The 13,539-nt window shown below is 40.3% G+C and overlaps 1 protein-coding gene across 4 annotated transcripts in view; it reads right to left on the minus strand.

The window, feature by feature from the left end:
* The window catches only part of MAP2K5 (mitogen-activated protein kinase kinase 5), a 125,797-nt gene that overhangs the window by 28,251 nt on the left and 84,007 nt on the right, over positions 1–13,539 (minus strand). For 3 of the 4 annotated variants that reach the window (XM_071813945.1, XM_065847553.2, XM_071813946.1), the window contains 2 exons: positions 6,030–6,056; positions 5,685–5,717 (listed from right to left, as the gene is read on the minus strand). In XM_071813945.1, coding sequence (XP_071670046.1) covers positions 5,685–5,717; positions 6,030–6,056 — 60 coding nt within the window. The other variant, XM_071813947.1, reaches the window with a different exon arrangement.

Here is a 13,539-nt window from a genome sequence, read left to right on the forward strand (position 1 = left end):
ATAGTAACAACTATATAGGATGCATGTATTAAGCCAAGTTATTTTCTTCCACTGGAAAATTTCAAAATTCACTGACACTGAGATGCTTCATAGCTCAGCGCCAACACTGGACTAGCATTGACTGAGGCTGCTAAATGTTTCTTGAGTACCAATTTATGAAGAAAAAAAAAAAGAAGTATTTGGTTTGTGGAGTTTGTGAAGTCCTTGAGCTCAATTAAACTGCAGTCTTGTGAGACCGAGTGTCTGTGGGGGCACTGGACAGAACTGCTCAGGAAACTCATGGAAAGCTTCTCACTACCTACTCACGAAGCTATCACAGTAAGGATTCACATATACAACTAATTAATTTTTCTTTTAAATTTCTGCCCGGCTCATGAAAATAGGCAGGTTTTTCAATGCTGTCTCCTATTCGTAAAAATAGGATTTGCTCTTGGATTCTTCACTCCTTGAGCTTCAAATGTAATTGGAATAATACAACAATTTAACTAAAACTGATGGACAAAACTGAGTTATTTTCCTCCCTGATTCAATACAGTTTAAAAAAAAAAGCCAAACCCAACACTGAAGTCACTATTACCCTGAGACAAGCTATGGAAACCAAAATGAATCTATTTCAGGTTCCGAAGAAGAAAGGGTGAGAAACCAGAGCTGATGCTTAACTACAGAGCTTGTGACCACAACTGCTCCTGTACAGCGAAACTTGCTTTCCAGCAGCCACCCAAGGGGCTGCCAATAATTGCTTTCCTAGAAGGGGTACTCTAACTAAATAAAGGTCAAACAAAATAGCCCTGGAGAGCTTAAGGAAAATGTAAAGGAGTCACTTAAGCCAGGAGGATTGCCGGCCGGCTGCGTCCGTGGTGCAGGTTTGGTCTGTCCGACCTCGAAAGCCAAAAACCACAGGATGGAAAAGCTGGGAAGCTGACACGCAGGAAAACACCGACCTGTTTGGTTTGGTCTTTTGGGATCTTCACGCACAAGCTGCAATCACTGAAAGGTGCGTTATTGACCGCCAACCCGACTGGCCATCAGGAAAATGACGTTTTTAGAAGGCTTTGGAAATACTGCGTTCGGAACACAGCTGAAGACGTAACTAAACAACTAAACAGTAATTTCCTATATAGTATGTTTTGGCAACAAGGTAACAGGGAAATTAATAACTATAGGTTGGAAAAAATCCTGAAAACAATTCCACTTTGCAACTGACTGCAAGGAATGCAAAAATACACAAAAATCAGAGCTCTGATTTTCCCCAAAATCTAACCCCGCATTTTGCTGCAGAGTTGTAGAGCCCCGTAACCCACTGCTAACCAAACCGAAAATGTGGAGTACCCTCCTTTACCTTTTAAATTGAACATTTTCTAATGCATTAAAAGGAAAATGCAGAATTTTAATCAAGGTTATGGTTCTCATAATCTCTGCCTGGAAGTGGAATTTGATTTATCGAGTGACTCTCGCAGACATACAGCAAAGACAACACTTAACTGGACCATGCAGGTTGTCAGGGAGGCTGCGGGGGATTTGTGGGCTGAGCAGGGAGAACAGTGAAGACATTTTTGCAGCTAAGAAAAAAAACAGCCATGGGAGGCCTTCTGAGACTGAGCAGCAAGAAAGGTTAAAAAGCAAACTGATTTTACCTGCAATCTTTAGGTTTCAGAGTCAACCCACCAAGTGAAACCAGGTGGTCTGTGTTTCTCCAACACATGATTACTAGGGTCTGCAATGTTAATGGGATTATTCTGGGGCTTTGGTGTTTGTATTTTTAAATTATCATCTGGAACCGATTCCTATGACAAAAATGATTTTTTAATTTTTATTTTTTTCCTAAATGCACCTAACACTTTTGAAGCGTAATCCTGTTGCTGAGTACATTGCATCGCAAATTCTTCGGCTGCACGATCACAGAACGCAGGGCCACGTCTAGGACACCTTCCAAGGCCGGCAGTGGCTCCTGCTTCCAGCAGGACTCGATTCCCCTTCGTGTCGCAGCGTTTCTGGAAAGCCCGTCCACACAGCAAGCCATGCGCGTCCTTGCCATCGGGATTCAGTGCTTCCCACACAACACTGTGGCGAGTTGGACACAAACTAAGTTGAGTGCTAGAATAATAAATTACTCCCAGCTCTCACAAACCAGCAGAGTGCCATTATTGCTGGCTGTTTTGCAGGATGAACTACATTAACAACTAGTTTAGCCTCAGCTTTGGTTGGACCAGAAGCAGTCGTCTTACCATGGTAGGGGATGCTGCTACGATTAGGGTCGTTGCTTAAATGAGCGTGTCTTATTTGCAGCTGGATCAGATTTCACTATAAGTCACCACATGTGAAAAACTAAAGGTCCTGGCAGGCATGTATCCTATTCACACAATGCTTCTCACTAATTTTGCCATTAAAAAATAATAATCCCAGAACCAATGCTGTTAAAAGTCCAATAACATAATTTAACAACAACAATAGAAGCCAGACGTGGTTTACTGTGATTTGAGAAGAAGAACCGTGCCTGACATTTTTCTGTTAAATTATTTTGCTTCTCAAATCACTTATTCATTCTGTAGAATTTCTACAAGTAAATTTAAGTCTGAGAAAATGAACAAACAGACTTTTTAAAAGGCCAAAGTAACCTTCTATGTCTCATATATTTCACTAAGAGTTTAAGAACAGCTCGAAAAATCTCACTACAGCAGAACATCTAAAAACTTCCACAGACAGTTTTATTCCAGAGTCTGAGAAAAGTCCAGGATACCCAGGTAGTACAGAAGCAACCGCTTAACTAGTTCAGTCATCAATAAATCCTAGGAATTCATGACGAATGAACAGAACATTAACTCCTGAATTCCTGCTGTGTTTTGGTTTAACATTGAACAGTTTTACAAAACCCAATGACTACCAAAATAATAAGCAATTATTATGAAGATTCAAGGTCTCCATTTCATACTTTTAAAAAACTTCTGGGTTCTCCCCTATCAGGGTCTGGAAATTTTAGGTGTCTCCAGGGGGCAAGACGAGGGTAAGCACAGTGCCAGCAAAAACTCCACCTCAAGAAGAGTTCCCTTCCACAGAGCTGCTTAATCACAATTTTAGGAGCCAAAAACCCAAACCATTCTCTGCCACATAAAAAGACATCTTAAGAGACTCAAGGAAATAAGACCCAGAGTTTTCGACTGCAACAACTTCAGCAGATTGTTACTATGGTACGAAGCTACACGGGGACCGAAGCTCCTTGCAGCAGCTCCATCCCGCCCGGGCAGACCTGTTTGTCCCATGTCGGTGCCACCGCGGCTCATCCAGATGCCGTGCCGCTGCGGGAGCACCGCTGTGCGCGATCTGTTTGGAAGAAGAGCCGAGCTCTGGATCGTCACTCCTTGCTGTTCCAATCGTAATTAGGGCAGGTGGGGAATTCTGCACCCGTATCTGGGGGTTCCTGTGGGGATGGGCTGCATGGCATGGCTGCGAGAGGGGGCTCTGCTCCCACCTCCTGGGGGTTTTAGGACCTTCTTACAGCCAAGGGGAAAATTTGACCCAAAATAATCAGTCTTACAACACTAAACATTCCTAATCTTTAATACTCATGGTAGCAACAACAGCTGTACAGAACCAGACAGTAAAGAGACTTTCCCTCTCAAAAGGTCCTTGCGTAGAAGGAAGAGTGTGTGTTACCAAAATTCCCCGGGAGCACATCTTATAAAAGACAAAGTGAGGAGGAAAAAAACAATAGTCACAAGTTAAACACATTTTGCTTGGAGGTCTTTGTAAACAGGACAGGGCTGGTGGTGGCAGGAGGATCTGTTAAAATCAATGCTACCCATGAGCTAGAACAGAAAGCTGTTTCATATAAATGTTCTCCAAGACACTGCCAAGCCAAGAATTTGCACTTCCAGGTGTGGCAGCCACTATCTAAACGCTATATATCTTATTAAATGACCTCCTAACAATACACACGTACCGAGCAAATAACACTACAGAGCCAATCCATCCTCCTCTTCCCCCCAGGCTCTATACATTATGGCACACAACTCAGACACTGAGTTTATTGCAAAACAAAGTGAGTTGCACTTAAAGAACTTTGAGCTAAGCTTTGCTTTGTAACCCGAGGTCTTAACGTGCCCACGAGCACTCTGAACCACCAGCTCAGGAGAACAATGGCTCCATGGTACACTGTGGAACATAAAATAAATTAAAACAAGTAAACACCAAAATGCTAATGTTAAAGCTAGCTTGGCACTCAGGTGCGTTGGTTAAAGTTGTTGTGAGAAGACTGGAGAGATTCTAACCTTGAGGAAAAGATGTGAAAGCTGCAAGAAGGTCTACCATAATCTCCCGCAATGTGGGCTGCGTTTTAGAATAGCGAGCTTAGATTTAGGCACTAGTAGCAGCTCATTTAAAAGTAATTTGTCTGTCAGTAGCAAAACACAGGTAAAAATATGGGTATCTTTAAGTGACCTTGTTTGGGATGCAGATGGCCTTTTGCTGATGGTATATACAGCACTGGTGCTTTCGAACTTCCATGCCTCAACCAAAGATGTACGTAACAGGAATAACAATAAATGAAAAAGATGAAAGAACGAGAATTGACTAAAAAGCTCCCAAGGATCTAGATCACCATAAAGAGCCAGGTAAAAGAGCCAGCACGGACTGGGAGAATTTCTTTACACAAATAATACTTGTTCATTTGTATTTCACTGCAACCCTCAAGGCCCAAGTGCCGCTTTTAAACAGAAGTTCAGCTAAAGCACTAAGCTATTCTCTAATAAAAGGACAAAAGTGTTCACCACATTTAAGTACAGCAGGTATAGTAGTTCATACGAGTAGCAGCTACGGATGGAGATCCAACCAAGACGGAGGACTTGGGCATCACACTGGCCGTAAGCTTCCGTCAAGCTAAACAAACGTGTTACATGGAACAAGCTGGAAGTAGCTGAACGATCTAAATGGACATGTCAACACCCAGCAACTACAACCTGAGGAGCCAGCAATGATGTTCTGCTACAGGTTGATGCACACCTACAGTTATGGCTCTCTTCCCCTGTTCGAACTTCCTAATTATCATAATCATCATCATATTAAACATTAAAAACAAAGCAAAACTGACAGCAGTCTGCTCTTGGCTGTTGCTGAGGAGTTGGGATCCCTGCTTATACCTCATTTTGGGAAGGGAGACGGGAGCTGCATAGGACCATTTCAATCAAGGAACGTGACGTTAGCCACTGACATTCAGCCTACTGTTCACACCTGCATCTTCTGCACCTCAGCTTTTTGTCCTTCTGATTAAATTAAAGTGATCAGATGATCAAACACTTTGGTTTCCTCCCCTTGTCAAAACACCCTTTTTGCTTATCTAAAGCACGTTCAGCATGTCCGCTATAAAGCGTGCCGCTGCTTGAGTGTCTCTGTTCCAACTCACCTGGCAAATGCAGAAAATCAACTCATGCGATGAGGTTGAGGCTTCAGGGCCAAAAGAGCTAAAAGGACTCGCCTTGGAGACAACCGAGTCTTTCAAAGGCTCAATATTAAGAGTAGAAAAACAGCATAAAGTGGGACAAGACCAGTTCATGTTTGACAGCTCCAAGCTGCACCAGGCGACTCGTGCTCGGAGGATGTTGGGCATTGTGCTTCATTAGGAAACAAAATATAAGCTTTCCAGTCCATTAGGAATGACTTTAGGAGTGAAAGCACATAAGACGACGACTCACCTCATCAACAATGCACTGCAATAACTGGAGAGGCTGCAATGGGAAGAAGAGAGGGGAAAAAGTATTAGCCTATATGCAATATCTTTACAGTGGAGTGGAAAGAAAAAATCATTAATGCAATAAAATATAGCAAGATTAATCAACAGCAGCAAACTCTTATAAAAACATTGATGCTCAGGATGTTCTATTATTTCTAATGGTACCTAATCTAATACAGGCAGTTAAAGGTTTGCATTTTCTTCAAAATGCAATTTGCTAAGTTTAAAACAAGGCATTCAAGCATGCAGAGGAAGCAGCCATCAGGAAAAAGAAAAGTGAATTTTTTTCTGAACTCATAAAGCTTACCATTAAAGATCCCTGGTTTTTCTGAATCTGAAAAAAGGCAATATGTAATTAGCATGTCATAATCAAAATGACTCACTTGGACACATTATGATCACTGAGAGAAAATTATTGCATCGCTGGTGGCAATTTGTGGGCATGTGTTAACACAATTTACATAATGAAAATACACAAATGTTAATAGCTCGCTTCTCATTTATAGGCGAAAGTCAGCAGAATGTTAATTTCACACAACACTTTTTAGTACCCTCCAGGTTGTATTAGAATAGGAAGAAAAACCATAATCCATTTCAAAAGGCTGTTTACGATTCAGATATAAATAATGTTTTATATTGCTAGATTGTGAACACTGGGCTTAATGTTGCAATCATTGCTAATGTTATGAAGCTCACTCTTTTTAAATTAAAAACCGATTTATTTAAAATTGAAATTAAATCATAGTCAGAAATTAGAATTTTGGATTACTGCCAGGCTCTGCTCACAATCCCTTTTTTGTGAAGAAAACTTTAATTATGTGGTTGAAGTGTCTGCCGCTGCTCAGGAAAGCCTTTAATACTCCACTTTTACCCAAGTTTCTTATATATTCCAACCCAGTTTTACTTTGACTATAAAGTAGAGCATTGCCATCTGTGAGGCTGCGAAGTTTGATGAACTTTGTATTGTTTTAAACTGCAATGGAAAGACTTGTTATCAGTCATCTCTGAGCCTTTCTTAAATTTCTTAACATCAATTCGGTTGGGAAATTAATCAATAGCTTGTAGTATCGGACCACTCAATTGCTTACAGAGAGCTACAAAATATTCTGGCCCATATTGGCAAAGCCCATTTTGATAACAAAACGAAACAAAGGCAGAATTACAAGACAATTAAACACAAAACATGGAGCAGGTACGTAATGCAAAACATCTGACTGAATGCGGGGATGCTGGTATTCTGATAGTTTGTATATGCATACCATTTCTAATGGGTATGGATAATTAATGACGTATTTTTCCTAAAGAGACAAAGTTGCTTGCAACCCCCCGTAATCACGCTGCAAACAGAACCCAGCCCTTAGTGAAAATATTGTCTTCTGTTCTGGCGCTGGCTCCTTGACTCGCCCCTTACATTTAATATTCTCTGCTGTTTGGTGCCACGATGATGAATGTTGTCGGGCTGCCATCAGCTTCGGACACGCTCTCCCCCAACACCCCATCAGCGGCAGGATCCTCTACTAACACTTTACAGGTAGGAAAATAGAATATAGAGGAGGTTGGAAACTGGCACCAAGCAAATAGCTGGTATTAAGCACGTGAAGTCTTTCATTACTGGATTAGTAGCACATCAATTTACACAAAGTTTCTGCGTGCAATTCTATTTTCCCAAGGAAGAAAATAAATAGATAGAGGTAGCCTATTATATTTTTTAATGGTCAATGTCAATCTATTACAATTCCACAGAATAAATTTGCTGTTTTGCATTATGGCTAATAAGCAAAATATTCTGCAGATATAAAAAGACTTATTTTCATACTTTGCTTCCAGATGCTAAGTGACAAAATAGATGCAGCTTATTCAGTAGGGATGATTTGAAGCTTCTTTAGATTAGTGCACAGGAACAGGCGATTCCGTTTTTCATCCAAACAGAGTATCAGTCACATTTCCTTACCGAGAAAATAGGTCTTGTCATGAAAAGGAATAGAGGTGGGAACATACAGAGTAGCCTCAACACAGACATGATTACATCCCATTTCAGAACAAGATTTAAAATATTATTTCTAATACAAGCGCTCAGTACTTCTAACGAAAAATAAAGCAACGCAAATTGAAGTATTAGGGAATTCTTCCCGTGACATTGCGGCTCTGCTGGAGCAGCAGGCCCAGCTCCTGTGAGATTGCACACACATCACTACCGGGGTTTATTACACCATTTTGATGGCGACATATTATTTTGAGATCATCTTCATAAATTTTGCATTAAGGTAGCTGTGCCAGTACCTGGAATTGATTCAAAATGCTTAAGACACTCAATTACTTTTTAACACTGTTACCCGATGTAATGACATATCTGCTATTTCCCTTGCATTTGACGATGCAACATCATTGTAATTGATTCATTTTCTCAATTAAATAAAGCAACCGTGCCTTCTTCTGTGCGAATGCCACAGAGACTCCCCAGTTAGATGTATTACCTATTTTCTCCGCCTCAGATATACCGTTTGTAAGGCTGCACTGTGCTCCTCTGTTAACTCCACTAGAAAATGCAACGTTACAGCCATATTTTTCAAGTTCTGAACAGCAATGAACATAGCTGTATTTATATTAGGCATATTTTTCATTGTAAAAACTACGTTGTTTACCTTTTCCAAGATCACATTAGTGGGCAGGCTCTGCAACTATAAACCAAACCAAAGCAACGACAACTTTACAGTCAGACCTTCTCCTTTTGCACACAGTTCACGAAAAAGTGAAGCAGACAGTTTTATAGCACATTAAGAACAGTTTTAAAAGTACTCAACATAAAATGTTTTATCTTCCTGTTCACCCGCACTCCTTTTTTTCCTCCAGTAACCGTTTGCTTTTTGTGCACTACTGGGAGATTAGGAGTTTAGGAGCTTCATCTCGAGTGGCTGCAGCTCAAAAGCTCGAGGATGCCACGCGTCGCATCCCCGTGTGATACTCAGGAAATTCAGTTATCAAGGAGAAGACTCTCACTTGTCATATTTTTGTACTTTCCATGAAGAATTTCCACTAGTGAAACGGTGGCAGTGCCGCAACTGAAAAATCCTGCTTGAAAGCAGGATAAAAAAAGCACAGTATGCATTTTGAAAATATCAAGGAAGGCTTTGATTTGCTCATTAAAACATCATCCTCACCTCAGAAAAGTCACTTTCTACCTTTGGCTGCCAACACCGTTCTTTGGCCACCCCAGAAGAACTTGTGTGAGCCCCCGACCTGCTCCTCGCTGGCAAACCCACCTGGTCAGAATGTTTTGTGAGCTTCTCATCTGCAACCCACACTGTGGGAAGTGGCAGAATTAGATCCGATTGGATATTTTTGAATCTGTATAGAATTCACTGTATTTTTACATACTGCACGTGATCGTTTATAATTTGAAGAAGCCAGGTAAATGATAAATAAATCCATCACATTAATGGTCTGTTTCTCAGGTCATGAAGTATCAGTGATATCTGGATAAACTACTCCATAAAGCACATTCTCTAAATGGCTTTTCTTTTTTTTTTTTTTTTAGGTTGGTTGCAAAAGTTTGTCTCCTGCTTCATCTACTATTTAATGAATGCCTCTGGTTATGAAAAGCAACTTTTGACAGACCATCAGGTTCTGTTTCTGTCTCCATGGAGATCCTTTGGCCGGGAAGTGGCTGAGAAGACCTCTACCATCCCTTCCACATTATATTCACAAGCACAATCAACGAAACTCAAATGAATCCACCCTGGGTAACTTGGAGGAGTCACTCGCTATAGCTTTAATTTTCGCTTTTACTCCCTGGAATTAGGACTTGCCCTGGAGCTCTTGTTTGAGAGATTTGCAGGTGACCCAGGGTTAGATCTTCCCATATCAGTTAACAAATTTTCTCTTTACATACACACCGCTTTTCAAGCGAGTGATATATTTTTTTTAATAGAAAAATACATACACCAACAAATCATACAGTTATGATTTTTAAGGGAGGCTTCACAGCAGAACATTTATTTTCCTAAGCCGTGAAACTGTGGATGTTAGAAGTACATACAACTTATTTTTAGTCTTTATGAATGGGGTAAAGTTTTATTGAACAGTAGAAATGACAAATGTCTCCTATTGACAAATGACCAACAACTTGCTTTGTCTCTGCCCTCATATTAATGGAAAAGGAATATGTAAGGGCACCGAATTTCCACATGTTTTCACCACCATGGGTTTCAGTCTTCCTCTGGAATGAAAGCATGATCTTTAGACATATTTTATTAAGCCTTTCAAAACTGAATGGTTATACTTCTGAAAGAAGTCAAAGCACTAAGGTCAGTAAGACTGAGCCCCCTAATTTGCTCCTGATATTCTATTATAAATATCTCCCCATGTCAACATGTGGATTTTTCAAATGGCAAAACTTCAATCACTGTCACAAAACAGAGGATTAAAAAAAAAAAAAAAATCAAAATAATAATAATAATATAAAAGACAATTCACAACAACCTTAATGTTAAATATATTCTTACAATTATATTACGCTGGTTTTCCCAGAGGTATATAAACAAATTTATATAAAGAGATTATTTCATCCACCATTGAACTGCAGCCACTTCTCACAGAAATCTGTTTACCAGGGTTTAGCAACACAATTCAACAAAGTGGGCATGAAAAACTCCACAGTGTTGAAATGCTGGAAGGAGTGTAAGAAGCCAACAATAACCACTACACTACTGCAGCATGCTGATGGTGACCCATTCCTCAACCAGCAGGAAAGAGCGACAAGCAAGTCTTAGGAAAGACAGTAAATTTAGCAAACAGCTGTTTAAATCCTTGTTTTAAGCATCAAAAAATGTGCAACAAAGGGTGGTCAGCCAGAAATCAAATGAAGGAACTGGGTCTAGTTCTAACCAGTTCTTGCTTAATGTCAACCATGTTTATAAAGTGTAGTGAAATGACCATCATGGTAACAGCAAGAGAACCCAGAGGATGCTAGAGAAGAGGAAAACTGACCACAGCTGAGCATGAATAACATCACAATGCTACCAAAACAAGGTAAAAATAGAGCAAGGATGGCATAACCACTAACCCTCCTGCATCTCCCCTCCATGTTCATTAGACACACAACTACCACTACACCCTGCAGCGAGGAAAATCTTTCTAACGATAAAGCAGAGGAACAAATCATCTAAGGACTAACAAGTGAGCCTCTAGTAGCAGAAGCAGTGAAGGATCCATCAGGACTGGCCCTCCACAAAAGCACACTGCTGCGAGTCCCTTCTAGCTCGAAAAGAAACAGGCAAAAACGACAATGGTCCAAACCTGTCACTGGAACCCACCTAGAAAAACCCCAAGTTTTCTCTGATGAGCTGCAAAATCAATTGCGGTTGCTACCCATGACACAACTCTAGGGACACCTGAAAGGAAACAACCCAAAGCAGCTAAAATTTGGGTATATGAGTGGAGTTTTCTAACCAAATGGAGGTGCTGAGCGTGTTTGGACGATGAAAGGTATGAAGCTGTGCAATGAGCAAACTCTCCCACGTTGTTCGACTGCCCACCATAGATAGTGTAGCACTCCCTAGCGAACTAAACCCACAGTTCCACGGGGCTGGCAGAAGAACAGCTGCTGTGGAAGGGAAACACTTGGCTGACCTTGAAATCATTCACTCTTACTCTGGCCTTTGAGGCTCCCCACTACATTGAGCAATCATCACAAGGCATGTTGGAAACACAACCCTTAGCCTCTGGTGGAGACCCCTGTGTTGACAGACCATGGATGTGCCCAAGACCTAATGTTGGGACCACTATGTCCACCTCCACAAGTGCCTCACAATCCCACAAGCCCATGAGGAGCAGGTACTCTCCCTCCTCAAACAGGCCAAGAACTGCGATTCGGTTCTGAAACAGGAAAAATGGAGTGGGATCTGCTGCACCCTTGTCTCTGTCCATCTCCGGATGGACTCGGGAGGAATCAGTCCTCCTCCTCATCCCAGCCAAGACAGCCTGCTCAGGGCACAGAAGATGTAAATTTTCAGTAAATCCAATATCTGCTGACAGTTTGCAAATGGCCACCCAAAAGAACCAACCTCACAAATCAATTCACCCACTGTTGGCTTTCCTCTTAAAGATCTCCAGGTTTAAATTTTCCTTCAGGCAAGACATTCAACAGCATGAACTGCAAGAATGACTGGGAGAGATGTTTCCTTCCAAATGCTACAGGAACAGCTCCCATTCCACAGAAGGATCAGCTCATGCAGGAGATCCTCACATCTTTGCAAAAATGTCTCAGAAGATACTCCAGTATTTCATCCTGGATTTTTTTTCCCTCCCTTTAAATAGGAGGGTAAAAAATATTTTATTTCAGGATCTTGCTCAGCTTCCGCAGTCAAAAAGGTCTCAGCACCATCAATCCCGATAACAACTGCAGAAGCAGTCACAGGGCTCCTTGCATCAAGTGATTTTCTTATTCAGTACAAACTGTGAAGGGTGGCAACTGGAAAACACCAACTTACATCCTGACCGCACAGGTGCGCCTATGGGTGATTATCTGTAGTAGCTAAATTTCCCAGTGTAGTAAATGGAACTTTTCAGAGGTTTGAAGCCGATGCCGGTGTGAGCAGGTCCAAGGTTTTATACAAGAGAGGGGAACAGGGGAACATGTCCTGGAATGGGGGTGACAAAACCCAGCTCGGCCCCCGGGCCCTCACTCTGCCGGTAACTGCCAGGGCGAGAGAGCAAAAAACACCTACAGCAGTCTGTCAAGATCACGAGCTGATTATCCGCTCTTAAAACATATTAAAAACATATTAGAAAATCAGAATTTACTAGTTACCTACATTTCCAATTCAAACACCCATTGTACATTTGAAAGAAAAATCGGACAGAAAGAGTAAAATAAAAAATACCAATACGTCTTTATACTTCAGATCCCTTTTGTTTTTTCCCCATAAAATATCTCCATTTGCAAAAAAAGAAAACACTTCTGGAAAAAACTAAAACTAAATTCAAATTTTACAGCAAGTTTCTAACAGACAAATAAAATTTAAGTTCAAACTTATTTCTTGGTAAGGAGAAAAAATAATAAAGCAAAATGCATCCATAGTATATTATCTCATGAATTACATATGCAGCGAAACCTATGTCAAGAAATTGGTAAGAGTTTAAAATAATAGCAGATGACTTCAAATATTGTCAGTGATTTCTGGAATACATTATAAAAGCAAAAATATTTGCATAAACCTATCATATTTAAGATATTATACAATAATTCAATTCACTATTTCAGCATTAGCATTTAAACAGTGTTTAACGTCTTTTATATTGTTAGATATACTGATATATGTGGAAGAAAAAAACATTTCTTTCTTACTAGGAAACGTGCTGTAACCAACCCTCAATTTATTTTTGCAAAATAAATGAATGCTTAAAAGATGTTTCTGTCAATTGTAAAAACAACAGTAAAACGGCTACTTTACATGCCAAGTTAAAGTAAATTTTTTTTTCCTTGACAACCTGCTTACATTTAAATGAAACCAGGCCAAATTTGGTCAATAGTATGGATTACATATAACAAAAAGAATCTTAGACCATGTTAATACAGGGATCAGAAAGCTGCAATTTCATTTAAAACCATGCAATTATTCAGCAAACTACAATATAGCAAATAAATTAGTCTGTTTTAAATGGAAATGTTCGCACAGTAGCTTTTTGACCTATAATTAAATCTTACTTGCAGAAATCACAGCGAGGGTAGAATTTGCTGATGAAAGGCTAAAAATAAAATCTTGCAGAAAACCCCGGCTTTGGCATCAGAAATAAAATAATAACAATTAAAAAAAAGG

Source organism: Patagioenas fasciata, chromosome 12 (assembly GCF_037038585.1).
Source record: "Patagioenas fasciata isolate bPatFas1 chromosome 12, bPatFas1.hap1, whole genome shotgun sequence".
In the NCBI taxonomy this organism is placed as follows: Eukaryota; Metazoa; Chordata; class Aves; order Columbiformes; family Columbidae; genus Patagioenas; species Patagioenas fasciata.